Below are 24,010 nucleotides of genomic sequence, written 5' to 3'. Positions count from 1 at the left end.
GTGTCTCCCCATAATTCTCCTACAGGTGATTTTAAATGGAAACAGAGAACGAGGGCATGTATTCATGTGTGCCGGACAGTATTTCATTCTTGGCAGTTTTTTTTTTACAGTATATGACACCTTCATGCACCTTAATTATGCGAGTCTTGGCATTGTGCATGGGTTGAATATTGCAGGGAGAGGAGAACAGATGGAGATGTGGGTCAGAGACAAAGGCAGGTATTCTCTGTTAATGGAAAAGAGGGTGTCTGATTCGCTGTGGTTGGCAGAGGGGGTCTTCTGTGTGCATAGGCCCAGTTCGTCTCTGTGAGGGGCAGAAGTACAAGAGGAGGGGGGAGCGTTGAAGTGGCCGAGCCTGAGGAGGTTTCAGATTATACCACTGCCAAGGGATCACCAGGGTCCTTTAAGATGGATCAGTCACGAGATGTAATTTACTGTTCCAGAGTTCAGTTCAGTTTTCTGTCTGGACTGTATCTCATTACCCCCACTAATTTCTCCCAATAAATAGAATCTCTCTCTCTTACACACACACACACACACACAAACACACACACACACACACACACACACACACACACACACACACACACACACACACACACACACACACACACACACACACACACACACACACAAAACCACATTCTCTCAGTTAACCTTTCTCCCAAATTCTGACATTTTCCATGTTTCCTCAATTTGCAGAAGCAGAACTGCATTTGAGAAGAATAAGACTGATGTTTTCCGTATCAAAACACACAATGTGGGGCCTCTGAAGAAGCTGAGGTAAATTCCACCGTGCTGATTGTGATCCGTAATAACTTACAAATAAATATGTATGATATAATTCCAGTTTCGTGTTTGCATGGCTGCAGAAGATACAAAGAATGCACAGCTACAACATCACAGTTTACGCTTCATAGTTAACTATACCTCACACAGGATAACAGCAGCTTACAGAGAGTATCACACAGGAATATTATTCACTTATTTTCCAGCTGTGCCGCTGACCATCAAAGGATTTCATGACAGAGGGTTAAGCCCCATCTGTTGTTGGGAGTCAATCTTTTACTCCAGAGGGGGCTGAGTTACATCACAGCCACCAGTCATAAACAGTGAAATGAGGTAGCAGGACATTGAAAAGTGAAAGACTGCAACAAGTGGAGACGCTACACTATGGCTCAGATAATTAATAACTATGGAAGTGTTGGTTTTTCCCCAGCATGTTGTACAATTTTTGACAAAACAATCCAAACCCAAGGTCCACTTCGCAGCATTTTTCTCTTGGAGTCGTATCTGTTTTCATGCAAGCTTAACAGCTGTTGTTGACCATTCTTGACCTTACAAATAGTAGTTTGAAAAAACAAAAACAGGAGCAACAACGAAGCAATCCTGAGTCAAGGCTTTCAGCTACTGTTTTCAAGGACAAATGTGTTTAAAGCTCTGGAAATAGTTAGTAATTGGACACAATGACTGATGACAAATAGGCTGCAGGTATACAAACACGCTAAAAAAAGGCACTGGTGCATCTGATGTGACAAGCTCATTTATGATTACCTGCCGGGTGAATTCATGCCACACTATGACTTTTGATTTCCCTAGGATCGAGCACGACAACACAGGGATGAACGCTAGCTGGTTCTTGGACAGGGTGGTGGTGACCGACATGAACCGGCCCCATCTGCGCTTCTATTTCGCCTGCAACAACTGGCTGAGTCGGGAGGAGGGCGACAACCTGTTTGTCAGGGACCTGCTGGGCAGCCTGAACCCCATGGATGTCCCAAAATGTAGGTCCATCTGGGACAAGCAAATAAAACAAAGACACAAAGGTTCAGAAAGGTTAAAACAAAATAACAGTTGATTAAAATTCCAAGTACCTCAACAGGAACCACAGGGTTTGAAAAGATCACGAGAGAAACTATGGTTTTAAGGTCTCTAAAATGCAATATAAATAAGCCTTGACAGCTCTAACTAATCAGACAGTCCAAGAGCTCTTGTACATACACTAATGTCACTAATGTAGCATTCTTTTGGAAACTTAAACTGCCTACTGTCTGCCTACTGTCTGCCCGATAGCCTACTGATCTTCCTACCGTTTCAGGTTGTAATTGAATTCCATCAGAGTGTAATCCTCAGGTAAACCAGCCCATGAGTCCTCTGTTGCAATGTGATCTAACATCTCAGTACCTGCAGTCGAACAAGCAGAGCGTTGCGAAGTCGAGGCTCAGATAAACAAAGGGACACTGTGCCGTTAGGGAGTGATCAGAGCAAAAGCACACACACACACACACACACACACATACAATGTTATAAATATTTAACATGGAAACCATCTAAGTGTGGATTAGCAAGGAACCTGCCTAATGACAATTGAAAAGTCCAACTAATTATATTTATATAGTGCTACTAATTGCATGACTTTAGATAGGAAATAGTTTCTGAAAGAAACTGATAATTAATATTTACTACACTGTTTCTGCCTTTATGACATGTTTATATAAATCACTGTATTCTTGATTTCCTGTTTTATATCCCATGTTTTGCAGTGAATAAATACATAGTGAGTGTTTTCACTGCTGATATGAAGGGAAGTGGAACTGATGCTGATGTCTTCCTGAATATCTTTGGAGAGAATGGGGACACAGGTAGGCAACAGATTATTTTTTCATTGTTTATTATTTTGTTGGTCATTTTTCAATCAATTAATTACCATGTAATGGAAAAATGCTTATCACAATTTCCCAGACCCCAAGGTGACATGTTCAATTACCTTATGTTGTGAGATTAACAGAAAACAACAATGGATATTAATTCTTAAATGATATAAACAGCGATAAATCCTTGCACTTGAGAGTCTGCAACCAGCAAATGGTTCCAACTTCACATTGTTTGCCATTTTTGCTTGATAAATGCCTTGAACAATCAAGTGAATGTCACAGTAGCATGAAATTAAGTTACTGCTGATCAAATCATCCACAGGTGACTCTTATTTACCACTCTTTATAGCTGTTACATTAAGCCATTACTCAGCCATGACAAATACTGTTGTCTATTCATTGTTAATGACTGTAGCTACGTCCTCACTGTGATCTTAAATGTTTGATTCTCATTCTTAAATTCTGTGTTTATCATGAAAGGAGAGAGACGACTCGACAGTGACAAAGACAACTTTGAACGGGGCTCAGAGGACAAGTTTACGATAGAGGCTCCTAACCTGGGAAGGCTGAGGAAAATCACCATCGGCCACAACAACAGAGGTTCATCAGCTGGATGGTTTCTAGATAAGGTTTGTACAGCCTGCACAAGCATACGCAATTTTTAAAGATTTGCACACATACATAAAAACACTTGTGATAATGCATAATGTTTCTCTACAGGTGGTAATCGATGACATGGGGAATAAAGAAGTGTATGAGTTCCCAGTTAACCGCTGGTTCGCCATGGATGAAGATGATGGCAAAATACAGAGAGATGTGTTGGTTGGATCAGTGCAACCAATGGGTGAGTACAACACGAGTCACTTTTTCAGTATATTTAACATACGCAATAATCATATCTCATTTGTTGAACTCAGAGATAAATTTGCAGTTTTTTTGTGTATTTTTCTGAATTCGCTTAGGAATCGTATACAATGTACAAGTGATGACTGGAAACGTTAGGGGTGCAGGCACCAACTCTAAGATCCACATGGTTATGCATGGCACCAAGGGCTTAAAAAACAGTGGCAAAGTCTTCCTGGAGGGTGGTGCTTTCGAGCGTGGTCTCATCGACATTTTCAGCGTGGAGATTTGTGAACTGATCAGCCCGCTCAGCAGGGTCACCATTGGGCACGACAATGGGGCCGTTGGTGCCGGGTGGTACTGTGAAAAGGTACTTCACATGTCTTAAGGGTTACAGATCGATTCTCAAAGTGCCGTTCACCCATCAAGCGCCCATTTCCCTTACAGGTTGTACTATACTGTCCGTTCACGGGCATTGAGCAGACATTTCCATGCGGGATGTGGCTGGACGAGGATGAGGGGGACGGACTAATTGAGAGGGAGCTGTATGAGATGGTCTCTCTTAGGCAGAAAAAACAGAAAAGTGGGTGTCTTCATTCTACTCACTATTCTGAGACAGAAAAGCAATTTGAACATTTTTTATGTACAGAACAATATTCAATTCACCTTTTAAAGATTTATATCTGATTTTGAAAAAGCCTGATTAAGAGCATTTTGAATTCTTAAAAAATAGACTGGCCTATTCTAATTTCAAGTCTAATCTTTTCCAGAGTACCCATGGTCCTTGTGGATTTGGACCTCAGATGTGAAAGGGGCAGGGACAGATGCCCAGGTGTTTCTGCAAATCTATGGAGAGAAGGGCAAGTCTGATGAGATCAAGCTGGAAAACAACTCAGACAGTTTTGAGCAGGGCCAGCTTGATAAATTTGTGGTAAGCCCTGGCACATCTGCTGATCACATTACAATGTTTTCCACTGTGAAGCTTTCCAAGATATGTTTTATTTTTCAATGTGTCTGTTGTTATTATACATTTTTTGAAATGACTATAGATTGAAATGCCAGACATAGGAAGACTGCTGAAACTGCGCATCTGGCACGAGAAAAGACATCCATTTGCTGGCTGGCATTTAGCAAAGGTGCGACCCATTGCTCTGTCTGTCTGTTTCTGTCAGTGTAAGCTTTGTACAATGTCACTTCTGAGCACTGATTTAGACACTGAGTTAGAGTTTATTTTGCACTTGAAAAGAGAGGAGCGTTATGTGCGAATCAGGCTGTAATGGAAATCGTTTCAAAGACAAATGTTCAGTCAGTTCGCATATGTCAATACACTCAGAAAGGTAAAAGAAGAGGAGACGAAGATGAAGACGTGTATAATGATACTTGAGGCTGCAACTTTCTGCAGGTCACTTTGCTCAAGACCCTGACGATGGAGAAATATTCTTTTGAATGTGGCCGCTGGCTGGATATCAATGAAGATGACAATGAGATCGTCAGAGAGCTTCCAGCTAAAGGAGCGCCCATTGATGAGCCTCTGCCCTGTAAGAGACACACTGAGCACATAAATGTACAAATTTTCTTGGTTGGTCCCACACATCAAGTTCCATGTTAATAGTCTGTAGTGTCAAGTATATGCGATCTTTGTGAGTGTTCTTCTCTTCTTTTTCTACAGTGATAAAGTATCGTGTCACCATCTGCACTGGCAACGTCAGTGGCAGTGGCACTGATGCCAGTGTCTTTCTCAATATTATTGGTGACCTGGGTGACACAGGGGAGCGGCTCATGATTATGAGCAAAAACAATGTCAACAAATTCGAAAAGGGCAATGTGAATGCATTATTTCTTAAAGATGTACAAAGAAAATACATAAATATTATTTGGGAAATAAACTGCAAGCATCTTTAATCTGTTTTCTCCCGGTCTTCCCTCAGCATGATGAGTTCCTCATTGAGTCTGTATCCTTGGGCCAGGTGCGAAGGGTGCGTGTAGGTCACGATGGCCGCGGAGGAGGCTGTGGTTGGTTCCTTGATAAGGTGATGGTCAGGGAGGAGGGCCAGCCAGAGTCTTTGGCCATTGAGTTCCCCTGTTTCAGGCAAGGCAATAATACTTTGCACATGAGTTAAAGATGTGGTTAGACATTTTGGGAAAATATACTTGTTGTGTGAGAAGATCGATTCTGGTCTCGTGTCTGCATGGTAAATATGAAGCTGCAGTTAATTAGCTTAGATTAGTGTGAAGGCTAGAAGCAGAGGGAAAGGTTCGAAAGATAAAAATGTGCCTACTAGCACCTCTAAAGCTCTCTAATCAACATGTTATATCTTGTTATATTTCCAAAACAGTCTAAGTATAAAAATGACAAGTCGTGGTTTTGCAGGGTGTCACACTGGACCATTTACTGGCATAGTCTCTGGTGGTTGTCTACAACTTCACGGTCACTGCTTGCTGTAGCTGAATAGTTAATGGATATTGATACCACCCTCACATCTCTGCGTTAAGTGTGGAGCTAGAGCCAGGAGTAAAACTAACTATGAGTGAAAAGAGTGAAAATGGAGGAAAACGGCGAGGCTGGCTCTAAAATAGTCAGTTTTACTCTTCAGCTTCAATGCAAATTGAACAAATGAGATGTCATTAAACAAATGAGGTGTTAGAGGTTGCTGGTAGGTGTAATTTCGAACTCTGGACAGAGCCAGGCTAGCTGTTTCCCCCTGCTTCCAGTCTATATGCTAAGCTAAGCTAACTGCCCACTGGCTGCAGCTTCATTATTAGTGTACAGACATGTTGATGATCTAATGTAACTCTCAGCAAGAAAGGGAATGAGCTTATTTTCCAAAAATGTTTTTTAGCCTGAAACCCACCAAAGCACCAATCAGATGGACAAAATGATCCAAACAGCTCTAGAAGCCTCATAAGTGCTGTAAGTTGGCCACGCTTTCGTTCCCTGGTTCTCCAGCGGTGTGTGTTTAAGCAGTTAGGCAGCTGATGGATGAGTTTGCCTTTACAAATAGGCACTAAATGGATGCGGCCAGACAGCTCTCTCCTTTAGTAACTGGAGCCAGACTGCATTGCTGAGGTGCAGTGTTACTTCTGTTCGTGTCTGTCCTGCTAAAAGGGAAAGGTTAGGGAAGATTCCAATGCAAAAAAAAGATACAAGTACTTTATTGTTAAATGGTTTTTGTTGTTTGCACTGGTGATGTTCTGTTGTATCCTTTTTCACATTAATTACATTCATGTTGAGATTAACGGTGATCTGATTTCCTCACAAGTATCAGTAATTTTAGGCTCCTTAATTTTATCTTGATTTTAAATGGAAGCTCATGCATTAAGTAAAAGCTTGAACCTGGCAAATGTAGTTGCATAGCTCCAGCCAGTGTATTTTAATGTTTGGGTGTCACCTTTTCTTCTTTATTCTTTGTTGTCTTTTAGTGTAAATCCTTTGCTTATTTTTTTGGCCTTCTTTTCTACCAGAATGGTTTCTTGAATTTGAGGATTCTGCCAATTTAATCTCAGTTTCAATCTGAAACCATTTTGGTGGAACAAAAGTTATAAATAATAAATAACACGATGTCTTACTTATATAAATAAATTTATAGGGAAGTGTAAGAGATGGAAGGGCTGCTCTCATCCTGCGTATACTGCTATAGGATTAAATTTGTCTATTTCCTTCTTTTTTTTCTTCAGGTGGTTGGACCGTAATGAGGATGATGGACAGATTGTCCGAGAGTTAGTTCCAGATGGAGATGGCCTATGTCTCTTTAGTGAGTACATAAAGATCAAAAACATGAATACATAGGTTAAGCGATTTAAAAAGCACAGCATATCTTATTAATGCTTACATAAATGACATCCCTTTCCCTAATTTCACTCATCGTCAGATGTCAGCTACCACATAGCAATCAAAACAGGCAGTGTGAATGGGGCCAGCTCTGATTCCAGGGTGTTTGTCAAACTGTACGGGGAGAAGGGTGACACTAGCAAGATGATACTGGCAGTCTCAGACAATGACCTCAGGAACTACTTTGAGACAGGACGCACTGACATTTTCACCATTGAAACCTCTGACATTGGACAGGCAAGTTCCTCAGACGTCCATATGCTTAACAGAGAACTGAGTTTATGGTTCAGACACTTATTTGTGTTTCCAAATTCTATTCTATTTTATTTGTTCATGTCCTGTGTACTTACAGATCAGCCGTCTCCTCATCGGCCACACCAACGAGGGCCTGCGCGCTGGATGGTTTCTGGACAGTGTGCAGATCTCTGTGCCAGTACATGGGATGCAGTACATGTTCCCAAGCCACCGCTGGCTCTGCAAAGATGAGGCTGATGGGAAAGTGGAGGTTGAGATCTATCCCAGCGAGATCCTGGACATTGAACAATGTAAATAACAATAACTTTAAAAGCACTGTACAGTCAGAATTCGTCATTTGAAACACAGAAACAGTGATTATGAGTTGACGTATATCGCTCCTCTCAACATAGTCTTGCTTCTTGTCATAATGCTGCGATGCCCTTTTATTAACAGTGATCAACTATGAAGTAACAGTGGTCACAGGGGACGTGCGTGCAAGTGGCACCAATGCCAATGTCTTCTGTCAGATCTATGGAGATGAAGGAAAAACTGAAGTCCTTGCTCTCAAGAGTCGCTCCAATAATTTTGAGCGAGGGACTACTGAAATCTTTAAGGTCTCTATTGCACATGTATTGTGTTATGTCAATGTCTGTTGGCGATTTAAGTTCCCGGTTTGACCACTGTTTCATACCTAACACCCAGATTGAGGCTCAGGATGTCGGCAAGATCTACAAGATACGCATCTACCACGACGGGAAGGGTATCGGAGATGGCTGGTTCTTGGAGACAGTGGACATCAAGCGGCTGACGATGGCTATGGTGCAGGTTGAGGTGAAGAAGGAGGACACCAAGAAAGACAAGAAGAAAGACAAGAAAAAGAAGAAGAAAGAAGAGGAGGAGGAGGTGGAGATAGTTGAGGAGCTGCAGGAAGTGGTGGAGACATTTACTTTCCCTTGTAACCGCTGGCTGGCCAGGGATGAGGAGGACGGGGAGATTGTAGTTGAGTTGCTGACTGAGGACAATGAAGACCTGGAGGGTAAGTAGAGCATGAATGTAATGTGTTGACCCACTGCTATCATTTTCCATTGGGTACATATTATTGTTTTAATTGTCCCGTTGCAATGCTAAAATGTCACTGTTGATTTACATGCCTACGCTGTTTGCCTCTCAGTGAACTCATATGAGGTTCATGTGTTTACTGGGACCATGTGGGGGGCGGGGACTGATGCCAATGTTTACATCAACATCTACGGAGAGATTGGAGACACGGGGGAGCGACGGCTGAGGAGGTCCAACAACCTGAACAAATTTGAGAAAGATCAGGTGAGCTTTGTTTCTGTCGGTGCTGGATGTCCTTGGATATAAAGCCACAGCGCGGAGACAGTTATCTTAGCTCAGCATAGCATAAAGAAATCTGCCTACCAGCCCCTTTAAAACTCACTAATTAACATGTTATATCTTTTCTGTTTAATTTGTACAAAAGCCAAAGTGTATAAATGAGACCTTGTGGTTTTATGGGGAATCTCTGCTAGATAAAGATGACAGGACTCCAGGAAGTCCTCCAGACTCCAGGACTGCACCCAAGAAATATTTCAAGCACATAATCCCCTGTAAAACCACCGGTTTGTTGCATGTGTGACACAGGAGGACATTTTCACCATCACAGCGGTTGACCTAGGGATCCTGAAGAAGCTGAGGATCCGGCATGACAACAGCCAGGCCAGTGCCGGCTGGTTTTTGGACAGGGTGGAGATTGTAGACAACAAAGATGACACCACGTAAGTCATGATCATTTTAGAAAGAGAGCAGTGATCCATTAGCACCTTCATTTAGATATGACACTGTATTGTTGCAAACATCTTGAATTAACCAATTAATTAATTTAAAAAACATTTAATCTTTTATTTCATTGACAAGAAATTACACTTTCCTGAGTGTTACGAGACACAAAATGGAGTAACACAGATTTCAAAAAACAGCATCATCCCCACATAGCAGACCAAACCTTTGCACATAAAATGTCTGAGAGCTCCACTGAATGGTGTAAAATGGTACTCTGGGATATTCTGGTTAAGGCACAGCCTGTTCAAGGAGACATGGGATCAATTTAAAGAGGGATGGTCCTTTTCTCAAAGTATTTGGACACAGGAACATTTAACAGTCCTAAGTAGAGGCTCTGGTTATGGTATTGTCACTATGTATACTGTACTATATACTATATACTGTGCTATAGGTACTTTTTTCCTTGTAAACGCTGGCTGGCTATTGACGAGGACGATGGACAGCTTGCCAGGGAGCTGGTTCCTGTGGACGAGGCCTTTATGAAGAAGGGGGATGATGATGAGGAAGACTCTGAAGCCACACTCGGTCTGGAACAGAAAGGTGAGAGCAACATTTTGGCTGCACAGAGAATCAGACCTCTGACCTCAAAATCTTTTTTAAATTAAATGAATAAGGATAATAATAATACAGTAGATTGCTCAATGATTCATTCATTCTGATTTCTCTTTATGGCAGCGATGTCAACAACATACACAATGCGGATAAAAACTGGTGACAAGAAATACGCAGGAACAGATGCTAATGTCTTTACAATCCTGTATGGCACCAAGGATGACACAGGTAACACTTCATACCCTGCATTATATCTGTGTACATGCGTATTTAAATAATTAAAATGCTCTGAGATGTGCTCATCCACAGGTTTAATTAACCTGAAGGCATCAAAGACCCATAAGAATAAGTTTGAACGGGGTATGATTGATGAGTTCACTGTCGAGGCTGTGGACATCGGACCGCTGAAGAAGCTGCGTATTGGACACGACAACTGTGGTACAGTAGGACAGAATTAACACAGAATGATGCACAATACTTCGACAAAAAGGAACATACTAACTTGTGTCACTGTTTAAGGGGGAGGATCGGCAGGTTGGTTCCTTGACTGGACGGAGATTGACGCCCCGTCTCTGGGACAGAAACTGCGCTTCCCCTGCGGTCGCTGGTTGGATAAAGGGGAGGATGACGGCGCCATCATCAGGGACCTTTTTCCCAACCCTCTTCAGACAGAGCTTTACACACCTTGTAAATCAACGTGTTCTATATCACACTTTCAAATATTAAAGATATTTGTCATTGGATGCACATATTTGGTTGTGAAATATGTCATTTTTATTTTGTAGTTGTTCCTTATGAGATTAAAACCTTCACGAGTGACGTTTTTGGAGCCGGAACAGATGCAGATGTCTTCATTGTCCTGTACGGGCGAGATGCCGTGTGCACTCAGCAGAAGTCTCTGTGTGTCAACAAGAGGGAGAGGAGGATGTTCTTTGAGAGAGGAGCTGAGGACATGTTTATTGTTGAGGTATATAAGGTATATTATCATAAATAATGAGAATAGGTGCATTGATCAGGTTTTAGAGACCAGTGTAATTTTGTTTGTAATTACGCTAGTAAATTCGACACTGAATACTTTGTTAATTCAGAAATGTTTTCTGCTTTCTGCACAGCTAGAAGACGTAGGGGATGTAATTGAGAAGATCCGTATCGGCCATGACAACCGCGGGGTTAACCCAGGCTGGCATCTGGACAGGGTGGAGATCAGACGTCTGCTCAGGAAAGGAAAGGTACTGTCTGCGGAGGACAGAGGGAGTGGCAGAGGGAGTATTCAGCTCTTTTACTTAACTGAAAGTGGCAATACTGCAAAATAAAAATACTCCAAGTATGTGGGTTAAAATATGTAAACATTCAGAAATATCGCCCCCAGTGTTATACTACTTATATCATTAATGTGTAAGTAGCATTTAATATTTTGTAGTAGGTCAAGGTGGAGCTCATTTTAACTACTATTTATACTGCTTGGTACTTAATCTTTAATAATGAATTACATTTTATAAGATGATCATATAATATGTATGTAAAATCTTTATCTTTAAAATAACTAAAGCTGTGAAATAAATATAGTGGAGAAGAAAGTACCATATGTACCTGGAGTAGTAGTATAAAGTACACATTTTACCAGCAAAATATAAACATCAGGTCATCTCAAAAGCTTCAGGGCCTGATGTCTGATATTAATCTCAATACTTGAGCCTTAATGCTTACTAAACTTGATCAAAAATCTGATGTTGAGGACGCATATTTTTCTTTGTCAGCATCTTACTACCCGCATCTACTAGTAACAGACCAAAACTATGTTTGGTCAGTAGGTGGAGATGTTCTCCTCACTGATAGATGAGGGTAATCCGGCTCTTTGATTTCATTTTTGGATCTCACATACTAACCCGAGGCTCAGACAAAGACAAGACACGGTGTTCACTGATCTTCCTCTAAGCCACAAACACACAAATGAATTTGTAGTTGTGTTTTAGCCCCATCCCGCTCTCTCTCCCTAACTCTAGGGTTCAGAGACTGTCATCTTCCCGTGTGAGCGCTGGCTCGCCAAGTCAGAGGATGATGGAGAAACAGTGAGAGAGCTGGTGCCTTCTGACATCATTACAGAGAAACTGTCACGAGATGGAAACCTAAAGGTCACTGAGGTCGAGGTGGAAGATGCCCTGGAGGGTATGTTAACATATGCAGACAAACAATCGTTCAACTGAATTTATTACACACAAATATTTGCAGGATTTGTCTCACTGCTATGTGCTGTCTTTTCTCTGTCTTTCTGAGCATTAGGAAAACTACAGACAATTTTCCCCTCAGGTTCTTTCTATCCCTGAATGAGTTTCTGTGATGAAGGTGGCATCAAACAGCAATGGAAAATAGCTTTCTTTTCAGTCTATTTTCTGCCACTTACCTCGAACCGACCCCCCTGTGTTCTTGTCTGTGATCATCGTCCCCACTACAGCTCACACATACAAAGTGTCAGTGACGACAGGTGATGTGTATGGAGCCGGCACCGACGCCAATGTCTTCCTCACAATTTACGGGGACCTGGGCGACACCGGGGAGAGGAAACTCAGCAAGTCAGAGACGAACAGCAACAAGTTTGAACGGGGATCTGTAAGAAAGCACAGATTTCATGGCTAGTTTCCACCATGTATCTTTACTCTGTTCTCCCGGATTATTTGTAATGTCCAATGAAGTGAAGATAGACACAGTCGTGACACAATGAATAATATCATCAAAGTCCTCAGAAGCACAGCGAACATGTCATACAACAAAGTGCAAACTACATAATGATGCGTATGTTATTCCACCAACTTTTTATGTTTTACCTCTGCAGGTGGATAAGTTTACAATAGAGGCAGTCGACCTCGGACAGGTTTTCAAGATAAAAATACGCCATGATAACAGTATGGTGAGCGCCGACTGGTACTTGGACCAGGTGGAGGTGGTTGACGTGGACACCGAGGAGGTCTTCCTCTTCTTATGTGAACGTTGGCTCTCCAAGAAGAGGGAGGACAGGCGCATTGAGAGGGTCTTCTATGTCAAGGTAACATGAAGGACTGTGAGAAGGAGGTGCCTTACAATAATATGAACAAATTGGAAAGGAGATATTAAAACCTAAGAGTGGAATGCAGAAAAAGAGGAGGAGTCATGTAAAAATAAAAGGCATATAACACTTTTTAAAAAATGTTTTTCCACTGAACCCCCCACCCCCCCATAGAATCTACCTGAAAAACTGTAGATTTTTTGTGCAGAGGTTTTGAGATGTCAATTTCTTAGATTTCTCCTTCATGTCCAATATAATGAAGGAGAATGGAATTCTGTCTGTATTATAAACCTCCCCTCATTGCTGTAAATGTGGTAGACGGGTGTACAAGATGTTCCGTACAATACAATTTAATGGCACCACAAACTACGTCCTCCAAAATTATCATTAAGTTGAATAAACACCTCTTTAAAAAAGTTTCTACAAAAGCATTTTTACCCTTATGAATGTAGGATGTATTGCAGGATCGCTGTATTAGTTTAAGCTAGGTGTACCTAATAAACTGGCAACTAAGTGTATATATTAGCATGTATATATCTTTGTGTTTGTGCGTTTGTTTCTATCACTGTGTTTGTCATGTTCTTTTAAGGGTTATGAAGGAGTGAGAGAGCGCCTAAACAGTAAGAAGAAGAACTCAGCTCTGACAGTGAAGAGTGTCGACAGTAACATGAACAAAAAGAGCAAGAAGAAGAAGGAGGAGGAGGAAACAGAGCTCCCGAGTAAGAAAAATCAAGACACTTCAGCACTGCGTGCCAGATTCATCTTCTGCTCTGTGAATGTTTGCTATTAATATTTGAACACAGACATTTTTACATAATCTCATGCTCTTGTGAATGAGTAATTGCTGAGCTCTTCCTGTGCAGTCATACCATACCACATCACCATCTGTACTGGCCTGGAGCGGGATGCGAGCACCACCAGCAGGGCTTATGTGATCATTATCGGGGCCAATCACACCCAGACAGAGAGGTTGTGGCTGGACCTGCCAGATGGGAGGAGGGGCTTTGAGGCTGGCTCTCTGGAGAGCTTCGAGTCCCACGGTTCAGACGTGGGGGAGATCAAAAAGGTCAAGGTGAAGGAAGGGGGGATGTTTTTAGAGTTTCACTTAAGATTGTGCACTCTCATACATCGATACACACGCACGCACACACACAGACACACACACACACAAGAACACGCAGAAAAATACACCCATGTTGCTTGAAGTAATTGTTTCTCTCTCTCCCTGCAGCTCGGCCATGATGGGGCGACTCCCGAGAGCTGCTGGCTGGTTGATGAGCTGTCTGTTGCTGTGCCAACCAAAGGGGTCAAATATATCTTTGCTTGCAAGTGCTGGCTGGCCAAAGATCGAGGAGATGGGTTGACTGCTAGAGTATTCAACGTGCTGGATGCAGAGGCCATTTCCATCTCCCAGAAGGTATGTATTTATGAACAAATTGAGGTAAGCACAGCCATATGTCAGAGAACATAGATCACAGATACATCAAATTACTGCAACCGACCAGTGATAATGACTCGATTTGTATCACTGATGAAACCACTGGAACAACTTACTGAGGAAAATGGCCTACCTATATAAAAATTCCATCCAAAAACGGAAATGCTTCAATTGGAGATCCCACCATTATTATGACACTAGGAACTGTCTAAATGTATTGCCACTAGAATTAAAATTATAATTCGCAATATTAATAATATAGAAGAAGACTGATGTATTGAAGGTAGATTTATTGGTGAAGGTATTAGACATCTGTAGGATATAAGTGATATTAATGAAAATTAACATTTCCTAGGGAATATCTTTGTGGTTGATTTTGAGGAAGTTTTTGACACCTTTAGATATGATTATGTCTCTATAATATAATATTTCAAATATAATTATAGATGAGTATCTATCTCAAGATATCTTATCACAAGGGGTGTCAGACAGAGCTGTACCGTGTCTCCATATCTATTTTTCTGTTAGTATTAGACATATAAGATTAGAAACATAAGACCATCACTACATCACAGTCTCCTTGGTTTATGTTGAATTAATGATTGATTACTGAATGGGTCTCTGTTTGGAGTCGGCTGTTAACATTTCTTGTTGGTAAGTCAATCAAACTACAAAGAGATGCAAAATCCCTATAAAGTGATGTAAATGACCACAAAGTGTCACAAAACAACCTCAAAGAGACACAAGGCGACTAAAAGCAACATGTTGTGTATGTCTCTTTCAATCTGGGGGTCTTGCTCTTATGTAGTAGGGCTAGGGGGCCTTTTATTTATCTGTGACCAGGGATAAATATAAATGGATTTACTGTGTACATAATAGCTCATCAGCTGCAAGATAAATCCCTTTTCCCCTTGGTAAAATGTCTAATATTTTCATGTCAGATTATTTATGAGGTGACAGTGGTAACAGGAGACGTGCAAGATGCAGGAACAGACACCCAGATCTTCATGTCTGTGTTTGGGGCCAACGGCAGCACAGAGGAGATGCTGCTGCAGAAGAATGAGGGCAGGTAACCAAAAATGGACATCATCAAACAATATGAAATAAAGAGAGCAATTCTTTACACTGTGGATGATAAACTCTGTGTTGTTCATATGCGTGATAACAGGTTTGAGCGTGGTCAGGAGGACACTTTCACCATGGAGATTGATGACATTGCCCCGCTAAGGAAGATGAGGCTTCGTATTGATGGCTCCGGCAGTCGACCCGACTGGTTTCTGGATAAGGTCAGCTCACCTCTACCAACCTACTACAGAGACAGACAGACATACGTGTTCAGGAGATGTTTACATGCTAAAAATGGTCGAGAGTGGCAGCAAAAAGAAGGCTTTAAGCAGGTTTAACTCACCAGAATCGGCTGATGATGCACTATGCACAAGTTTCCTTTATTTTTGTCAAGGGCTAATTGGTTATGAAGAAGAAACGGCTGATCTCATCCATAAAACATAGAACCAGGAGCATGAAAAGCAGAACAGTAATTGCTGGCTTCTTCCAAAATCAATAGTACAAAGCAGTCATGGGTTTTGTGTTTTTATCCTGGCGCTGTATGCTTTAGGTCACAGGATCATTCAATCTATTATATCACACAGACAAATACACACACACATCTATCCATGCCTGCAGGAGAATGGTCAATGATTCACCCACCCACAAAGACAGACATACACACAGACACACACACAGCAGGGCCAAGAGCTCCTGGAGTGAGCATATTGACCCATTTTATTTACCATGCTGTTGCTCCTGGAATGACAGACACACACACACACATACATACAATAAACACAAGCCTGCACACAACCAGGCTTAGTAATGAAGATTGTGTACCTGCTTTCAGTAGAGAGCGAGAAAATTTCATTTTATATTTGCTTTTACTGTGTATTGGTGTGTGTTGGTGCAGATATCGCCAATTTTTAATGCTTAGTCCTGCAGTATAATCGACTGCATTAATATACATAGTTTCCCAAAATTGTTCAGTACTTTTTCTCTTCAGCTAACCCTGTGAGGATAGCATCACTGCTCACCTCCAAATTCAGTCTGATGTCTCAGGCCAACCGCTTTGATGAAACAGAACACATTTCCTATGCAAATGTCTTCTCTGGTAAAGGCACCATGCCTGCAGAGCAGCAGAGCAGTCAGGAACAATACCAAGCCCTGTCCGTCCGTGCCTGGGACTCAGCAACTGCGAACATCTCCTTGACTTGACCCTGCACAGAGCCTTGTGTGTTCTGCATCACAAGCACATGTGCTGTCTTTATGGATTTCTGGGTCTGTGTATTGAAATGGACACAACAGGGCACCGGGCGAACTGCCAGCACACACTAATCTGCCCAAATAAATATGCAGAGCGGAAAGCTAATAGAAGTGTATCTGCCTGAACCCAGTCTTTGTTAATAATATTAATTAATGAAATGCTTCAAGGGGCAGGTGATCAGCCATCTTGGGAGAAGCAAGAGTTTGTGTACATATCAGTAACACATTAGTGTCCAAAATGTGACAACGTATGACACAACATTTTTAATATAGTCAGAGGAGATCTGGTTTTTAGCCACGTCAGTGATCTGGCTCCGGGGATGGCCGTGTTTGTTGGTCAGCTGGTTCAACACTTTGGTCCAGACTGAAATATCTCAACAGCTATTGGATGGATTGCCATGAAATTTTGTACAGACATTCAAGTTCCCCAGAGGATGAAACCTAATGACTCTGGTTATCCCCTGACTTTTCTTCTAGCTCCACACCATCATTAGTGGTTGTAAGTGAATTGTCTCTACAGTTATTGCATGGACTGTTATAAACTTCTGTACAGACATTCATGGTCTTCACAGGATGAATTGCAATAAAAAATAATGACTGAAAACTAATGGCATCAGTCTCAGCTGTACGTTGTGCTTAGAGCTAATTAGCAAATGTTAGCGTGCTAACATGCTAAAACAATATGGTCAACATGGTAACATTAAACCTGCTAAACATACGCATGTGAGCATGTTAGCATGCTGATGCTTGCATTTAGCAAAAGTACAGCCTCACAGGGCTGCTAGTGTGCCTGTAGACACTTAATCTTGTTATATTCTCTCATCTCATGTGGTCCTTTGTGTATGTTTGAAGAATATCCCCCAGCCTCAAGATGAACTCAAAAATGTGGTATCATCAAGCTAAAGTAGTATTGCAAGGTGTTAACAGAAGTAAAGTATAAATCCCGCTACTCTTGTTATACCAGAATTAATGGTTAAATTTCCCCTTTAAAGTTGTCTTTTTGCACTGTTATTTATGATTGGAATGGATCAATTTTTATTCCATAAAAGCTGACATGACTTATTTAATCTTTGCAATACTTCATAAGAACAGTAACTAATATTGTTAAGTCTATGTTTGACAAAGTGTGCATTTATATACCTCTGGCGCCACACTTTTTAATGCACTTTAGTTGAATTTTTGTGCTTTGGTTGTGAAAGTTGAACATCAAAATCAATGACAGGATTCTGAATGACATTTACAATAATTGTAATATTGTTTTTAAAGAGCTGACTCTGTTCATTCAGGTGATCATGCGTAACCTGGCTACAGAGGAGGTGTCTGTGTTCACCTATGAGGAGTGGCTGTCAAGGACACGTGGACCGAAGAGGACCGATATCTGCGAGATGGCTGCTGTGGTGGACGAGGAGATGATGGTGGAGATCACCACCTACATCATCCAGGTCAAGACCAGTGATATTGCAGGTAGTTCCTCAAAATGTGAAGGCTGCTGTCAACTGGCTCATAAACTGGGAAGTCCCATTGAAAACATATTTTCACACCCATTCTTCAACATACAAATAAAAGTGAGGTGAGGATGTGAGGATTTGAATGCCCTTTAGGGGTCCAAAGACTTGCTCAGAATTTAACAAGGGAAAACCAAGATTAGAAAAAACATCAGAAAAAATAAACATAATATTTGTGCAGCAAAAAATGTCTCTTTTCCTATATTGTTAATCATTTTATGATTTATCAACTGACTCCTTGGAGAATCCTTATCCCCAAGTTGGAAACCACTGATCAGGTTGTCAGTGATATTAGATCAAACAATTTGTAGCATTTACTCCAGAAAAAGAAGGGGGCCAAGGATTGTTCCTTGGGGAACACCTTTTATGTTAATATTTGGATCTAGGTCAGCGTCAGGTCAATTCCAGGGACACTCAGAGTGAGCAGAGCAGCTCAGACATTCTCTTTCATCAGTAACATCCTTCAGCTCTTCCTGGGTGTTCCTGAAGGACTCAATGGTCAGCTGAGACATATAATTTGTTAAGTGTGTCCTGGGTCCACCTTTCCATCATCTCTTAGCTGTTTGCTTTTTTGGACTACTTTCAAAGGGGTGCACCCGTGGGTTTCCTGCAGGTGCTCAAATAGCTAACTTCAAAGTGGATGGTGACTTGATACGTGGGACCTCTTCGATCAGTGAACTCCTCACCGATGTAACGCCAAATGAGTTCTACTTTGTAGAGGCTGTTGATGTCTGTAATCTCTTTCTTTCATTATCCAAGTTGATTAATTATTTTTTTCTAGATCCTCAGTCTCATTTGACCTGTCCTTGTGCAGAGGTTTGTGTTTTTCATGAGGACCGAAAGTAGAATCATTTGTGTTTGATGCCTACATGGTAATGGAAAAAATTCTCTTCAGAAACTCTCCATGCCGCTTTGCTCCCTTTTTTCTTCATACGGTATTTTCTATAGCAAAGTAGTGGTGCTGATCGATATGATAGTGTGGCGAGAAGTCTGAGCCAACTTCAAAGGACTGCTCTCTGCCCTTGGCAGTTACTGGAAGCTAAGATGTAGCCCTGCACCACCACTCAGGCTCTGCGAGGAATAATGAGCCAGGCTGATAGATACATACACACATGCAGGCAGGGGCATGCAAACAACATTGCAGAGGTGATGCTGTGCTGTGCATATGGTAATGAATGCCTTTGGGATTTTTGGGGGTGATCTGTATGTGTAGAACGAAGGGGCACTGAAAATCAAGTATGTATGTGAATATGTATAGACCTAAATTAAAAGAAAATAATTTAAAGGTAACAGCAACTTAAAAGGCTATTTTTAAAGTATCAGTAATGTTTCTAACACTTTTGTTGCTCATTAAAACTACAGGGCTGTTAATTAAAAAATTGTCTTTCCATCTTAGTGTACAGACATTAGGATGCTGAAAATGTGCTGCAGACGAGAGTGGTATCTAACACTCTGTTATGAAATTATCAAGCACAGAGGGATTATAGATGTGTTCTCTGAATCAGAGAACACGGCTCTCTCTGCTCCTCATTTTTTCTTTTTGCATCGTGTAGCTGGTTGTTAGCCGATCAGTTTCCTTGGGGCTTTGCAATATCAGTGTTTATTAACAATTCAACAAATTCCTGCAATAGTTGGCAGAAGTTGCAGTTTAAAAAGATCTACAAAGTGCAAGCACTTTCAAATGTATAATCTCCACGCTAAAACTGTTCACAGAAGAGAGGTCAAGTGTACTTTATATAATTTACATTTTCATGAATTTAATGCATAATTTTCTAAATGAGCGACTGTCTCCTGTCTCCTCAGGAGCAGGCACTGATGCCAACGTGTGGGTCATCGTTTTTGGAGAGAGCGGAGATACGGGCACACTGGCACTGAAAGAATGCAACAAGTCCAACAAGTTTGAGCGCAAGCAGGTGGACACATTTCGCTTCTCAGATATCCTCAGCCTGGGAGAGCTCTCCAAAGTACGAGTCTGGCACAACAACACAGGTCAGCCGCTCAGATCAACAGTCACTCTGCATGTTGGGCTAATTAAAAATGCACTTTGTAACTGCCAATATGAAAAGCGCTATATATATAAAAAGCTTACTGGATAAAATTACATTTTACAATTAAAGTCACAATCACGTAACGTATGATAAATCTGGACCCCAATCTGGAAATGTCTGAGGCACCACTTGTCTTGATTTTGATGAAACCTGGACAGTTGATGGCTTAATGGAGCTGGTGTCCATCACTAACAGCTGCTGCATCACTGGTCTAGCTTGGAGGAAGCCTGAAGGATTAACACAGCCTTTTTCTGATTGGCCGGAAAGGTTCCTGCATCACTCTTGGTGTATCACTCCGGACGACATCTTTGCTTACTGTCGTTTTGTTTCCCTGATCCCATTACGTCCAGGTCTTGCTCCAGGATGGCATTTGGAGTACATTGATGTAAAGGACGAGATCATGGACAAAACATTTCGTTTCCCCTGTGACCGCTGGCTTGCCAAGAGTGATGATGATGGACAGATAATGAGAGAACTGGCCTGTGCTAACAACGATTACTTAGACCTCAATGAGAAGACCAGTAAGGCCAGCACATACAACACATTTTAAAATTTTAATCCTTAAGATTTCAGTCCTGGATGATTTCACAACCCCTGTGGTTAACATGGTAACAGCAAGTGTGGTTTAATACTAGAGGCCCCATAATTATGGAGGCAGCAAACACTCATAAAGCAAATACTTTGTTAGAAATAAAACAGAAAGAAAATGTTTTATCCGTTTACAGTGCATCCAAACAATCTTACATTGTTTTGATAATGCAGTAGCAGTAACTTAATACAGCTCTGATATGGTGTAACGAGACTGAGCAGTAAACAAAGAGGTGGACATCAATGAGACAAAATTATGCTGGATTACCTGCTGCCTTGTTTCTAGTGCAGTGCACTAACAGTGAAAACTACTATATAGAGAGGTACCTAGTGTAAAAACATTAAAGGCTATTGCAGAAAAAAGCAGACCATAGATAGCAGCAAACATGGGGGTTGATCCCATGAATATCTCCAGGATTGTAATTATCCTGTATATTTTTTTGTGGAAAAGATGCCATTTCTGTTTTAGGACAACTGGGACATTTTACTGTCAATGTGTCCATGTTTTCTCTCTGAAAGAATATGAAATTTGTGTCACAACTGGAGACACTGCCAAAGCTGAAACTAAAGAAAATGCCTGGATTGTACTTGAGGGGAAGAAGGGCCGATCAAAAGAATTTGTAATGGAGAACTCCTCAAAGAAGAAAAGGTTTTTGCGGTAGGTACTTGCTGCAAGATTAACTCAATGAGCTACAACTTCTTTGCATGGAAAAGCTCAAAGAAATTTCCTTTCTCTCCCCCTAATTCTCCCTTTACACTTGTTATGAAAATCCCACTAGCATGGAGTACTACAAACCAAAGCTGCCATCCACTATCATGAAATTACACCGTCCTGCTGAAAGTTCATTCTGACACAGAACAAGTTGGCAGTGACATGTATTTAAAGCACGTTGGCCTGTTTAAGAGAATAGTTACTCATTTACTCAACATGCTTATGTCCCTCATCTTTTAGGGGAAATGTTGACAGGTTTGACTTTTCGTCCAAGAACCTGGGCGATATTGCTGGTATCTGCCTGGGCCACACACCCAAGGATGGAAAGAAAGTGAAGGGAGAGGTTTACTGGCACGTGGAGGAGGTGGTCATCACTGAAAGGGAACTGGGAAACAAGTAAGACATCTATGCGTCCACATCTACATCTATGCAGAAGTCATTCACCCATTTTTTTTTTCATTATACTTATACTTTCTTTATACTTGGTATCAGACAATATTCTTCCTTTTTCTTTCTTGTCTGTTTCCTCACCTCCAGGTACATCTTCAGTTGCAGTGCCCTCATCCCTCTCTCTCCAAAGAGGGATGATTTCTTGACCTTTGAGTGCACAAAGACAATCGAGAGCTTTGCCAGTAAAGCTCGAAGCCTGGTGCCCGTCAAGTACGAGATCATCGTCATCACAGGTGATGAGAAGGGAGCAGGTACAGATGCCAATGTTTTCATCACTGTCTATGGCTCAAATGGAGATTCAGGCCGACGGCAGCTGCGGCAGAAGTTTCGCAACCTTTTCGAACGTGAGCAGACGGACCGTTTCCTGCTGGAAATGTTGGACATGGGAGAGCTGCAGAAAGTTCGGGTGGAGCACGACAACTCTGGTCTGAACCCCGGCTGGCTGCTGGATCGTGTGGAAGTCACGAACACAGCCAACGGTGTCACCACCATCTTCCTCTGTGGGAAGTGGCTGGACACTAAGAAGGCTGACGGGCAGATCACCAGGGTCCTCTACCCGAAATACTAAAAGAAAATATTATTTCTAAAAACTCCCATAGCAGAGACATCTACCCTCATGTTTAAAATGAATGACCAGAGAGATTTTGCTCTGGAAAGTCTTATATCTCAGGAACTGCGGCAGATTTTTTACATCCGTAGTTTTTAAAAAAAATGATATTATGGATAGATGTTTAATGCTACCTGGGATATAGCCTGCAATGAAATATTGTATCTACAATATCTTCTTTGGTCAGGAAACTGAATGTGCCAGTCTTTTTAAATTTCATATGTCAGGGATGGTTTGCTCAGCTGCTTTGTTATAATGGAGGTTTTATAAAAGATTAAACTCTTTTGTAATACTCAGAATCCCAGTTTTCAACCTGCTTGACTCACTGATGGGTCTATACAAATATCAAAACCTACATACAGTAACTTTATTATAAAGCTGCACTGAATAATATATTTATTTTAAGGAACAATGGATCAAATGTCTATGCATGATGTGAAATAGTCACTTGTGTTGGTCAACCTGCAGAGATTCAGCAGTTCCCTTCAGCTCTACAGAGCGTTTTACTGTCTTTCAGCTCGATGTTTTGGTTTAGGGGCCTGCAACGTTACTGTTTTGGTTCAATCTCACTGCTCTTATCAAACCATTTCCAGACACAGCAGGCAGCTGTTTTCAATAAAAAAACAATAAACCTACTGTACACTATCAGCCCAGCACTGAGGAGCGGACAGACAGAGATAGCAACTAATTGGAGACTAAAAATGATCTAGAAGCAGAGTGAATAATGGACATAGATTTATCAGGGGGCCAGAAACACAAGGTAATAATATGTCAGCATTGTGTTTACAACTCCATCCACTTCATCCTCATTGTTAAAAAAACAAACAATCCTTGCTGTTTTAATCCCGCAATCATGGACTTCAGGCCACTTGGGAGCAGTGGAAAACAAGCTGTTAACACAACACTGACCTATCATCACCTTTTAAGTTTATATAACAAACTTATTAGCAAACATTTGCTTATTTACACATCTAGCAGATAAGAACCAACTTTATCATTCCTGTGGAGTTTTTTTTTATTTTTCCCCCTTTCTTTTTGTTCTGTGTTTAGTCTCAACTCCTGAGGGAAATATCCGCCTCTTTAGCGGCTAAAGCTAGAGCAGAGAGAGTGACCCACTGGGCAGAAAACCAAAATCATTAACTGAAAGTTGCTATAAAGGTTCCTAGAACTCAAACTGAGGGGAATATGAATTTTAGAAAAATGTGTATAGATTTATACCCATGACATCTAGCATGTCTCTACTTGATGTAAAAGTTAAGTCTTAAAAAGGTGGCATTTTACTTTTTATTCCACTAAACTAGCAGCAACCTCTTAAATGTCAAAGGGTCAAATTATATTCACATCACGGGGGA

At 41.3% G+C, this 24,010-nt stretch overlaps 1 protein-coding gene across 1 annotated transcript in view; it reads left to right on the top strand.

The window, feature by feature from the left end:
- Nucleotides 1-22,939, top strand: part of loxhd1a (lipoxygenase homology PLAT domains 1a) — a 28,161-nt gene extending 5,222 nt beyond the window's left edge. Inside the window, exons 3-41 of the mRNA XM_040157820.1 lie at nt 703-783; nt 1,600-1,784; nt 2,544-2,642; nt 3,135-3,283; nt 3,375-3,498; nt 3,617-3,867; nt 3,945-4,080; nt 4,268-4,428; nt 4,547-4,633; nt 4,900-5,035; nt 5,167-5,321; nt 5,426-5,586; nt 7,173-7,249; nt 7,367-7,563; nt 7,679-7,871; nt 8,017-8,177; nt 8,266-8,599; nt 8,735-8,886; nt 9,208-9,341; nt 9,797-9,945; nt 10,081-10,185; nt 10,267-10,395; nt 10,477-10,644; nt 10,743-10,924; nt 11,070-11,186; nt 11,961-12,123; nt 12,410-12,564; nt 12,788-12,997; nt 13,587-13,716; nt 13,861-14,069; nt 14,229-14,414; nt 15,377-15,504; nt 15,604-15,721; nt 18,035-18,212; nt 20,057-20,242; nt 20,652-20,822; nt 21,409-21,547; nt 21,842-21,997; nt 22,139-22,939. Of these exons, the coding sequence (XP_040013754.1) occupies nt 703-783; nt 1,600-1,784; nt 2,544-2,642; nt 3,135-3,283; nt 3,375-3,498; nt 3,617-3,867; nt 3,945-4,080; nt 4,268-4,428; nt 4,547-4,633; nt 4,900-5,035; nt 5,167-5,321; nt 5,426-5,586; nt 7,173-7,249; nt 7,367-7,563; nt 7,679-7,871; nt 8,017-8,177; nt 8,266-8,599; nt 8,735-8,886; nt 9,208-9,341; nt 9,797-9,945; nt 10,081-10,185; nt 10,267-10,395; nt 10,477-10,644; nt 10,743-10,924; nt 11,070-11,186; nt 11,961-12,123; nt 12,410-12,564; nt 12,788-12,997; nt 13,587-13,716; nt 13,861-14,069; nt 14,229-14,414; nt 15,377-15,504; nt 15,604-15,721; nt 18,035-18,212; nt 20,057-20,242; nt 20,652-20,822; nt 21,409-21,547; nt 21,842-21,997; nt 22,139-22,619 (6,433 nt within the window). The 3' untranslated portion in view covers nt 22,620-22,939. The remainder of the gene's footprint in view (nt 1-702; nt 784-1,599; nt 1,785-2,543; nt 2,643-3,134; nt 3,284-3,374; nt 3,499-3,616; nt 3,868-3,944; nt 4,081-4,267; nt 4,429-4,546; nt 4,634-4,899; nt 5,036-5,166; nt 5,322-5,425; nt 5,587-7,172; nt 7,250-7,366; nt 7,564-7,678; nt 7,872-8,016; nt 8,178-8,265; nt 8,600-8,734; nt 8,887-9,207; nt 9,342-9,796; nt 9,946-10,080; nt 10,186-10,266; nt 10,396-10,476; nt 10,645-10,742; nt 10,925-11,069; nt 11,187-11,960; nt 12,124-12,409; nt 12,565-12,787; nt 12,998-13,586; nt 13,717-13,860; nt 14,070-14,228; nt 14,415-15,376; nt 15,505-15,603; nt 15,722-18,034; nt 18,213-20,056; nt 20,243-20,651; nt 20,823-21,408; nt 21,548-21,841; nt 21,998-22,138) is intronic.
- Nucleotides 22,940-24,010: the final 1,071 nt, after the last annotated feature.

This window comes from Xiphias gladius, chromosome 20 (assembly GCF_016859285.1).
Source record: "Xiphias gladius isolate SHS-SW01 ecotype Sanya breed wild chromosome 20, ASM1685928v1, whole genome shotgun sequence".
Lineage (NCBI taxonomy): Eukaryota > Metazoa > Chordata > Actinopteri > Istiophoriformes > Xiphiidae > Xiphias > Xiphias gladius.
This window is presented reverse-complemented; position numbering and strand designations above follow the sequence as displayed.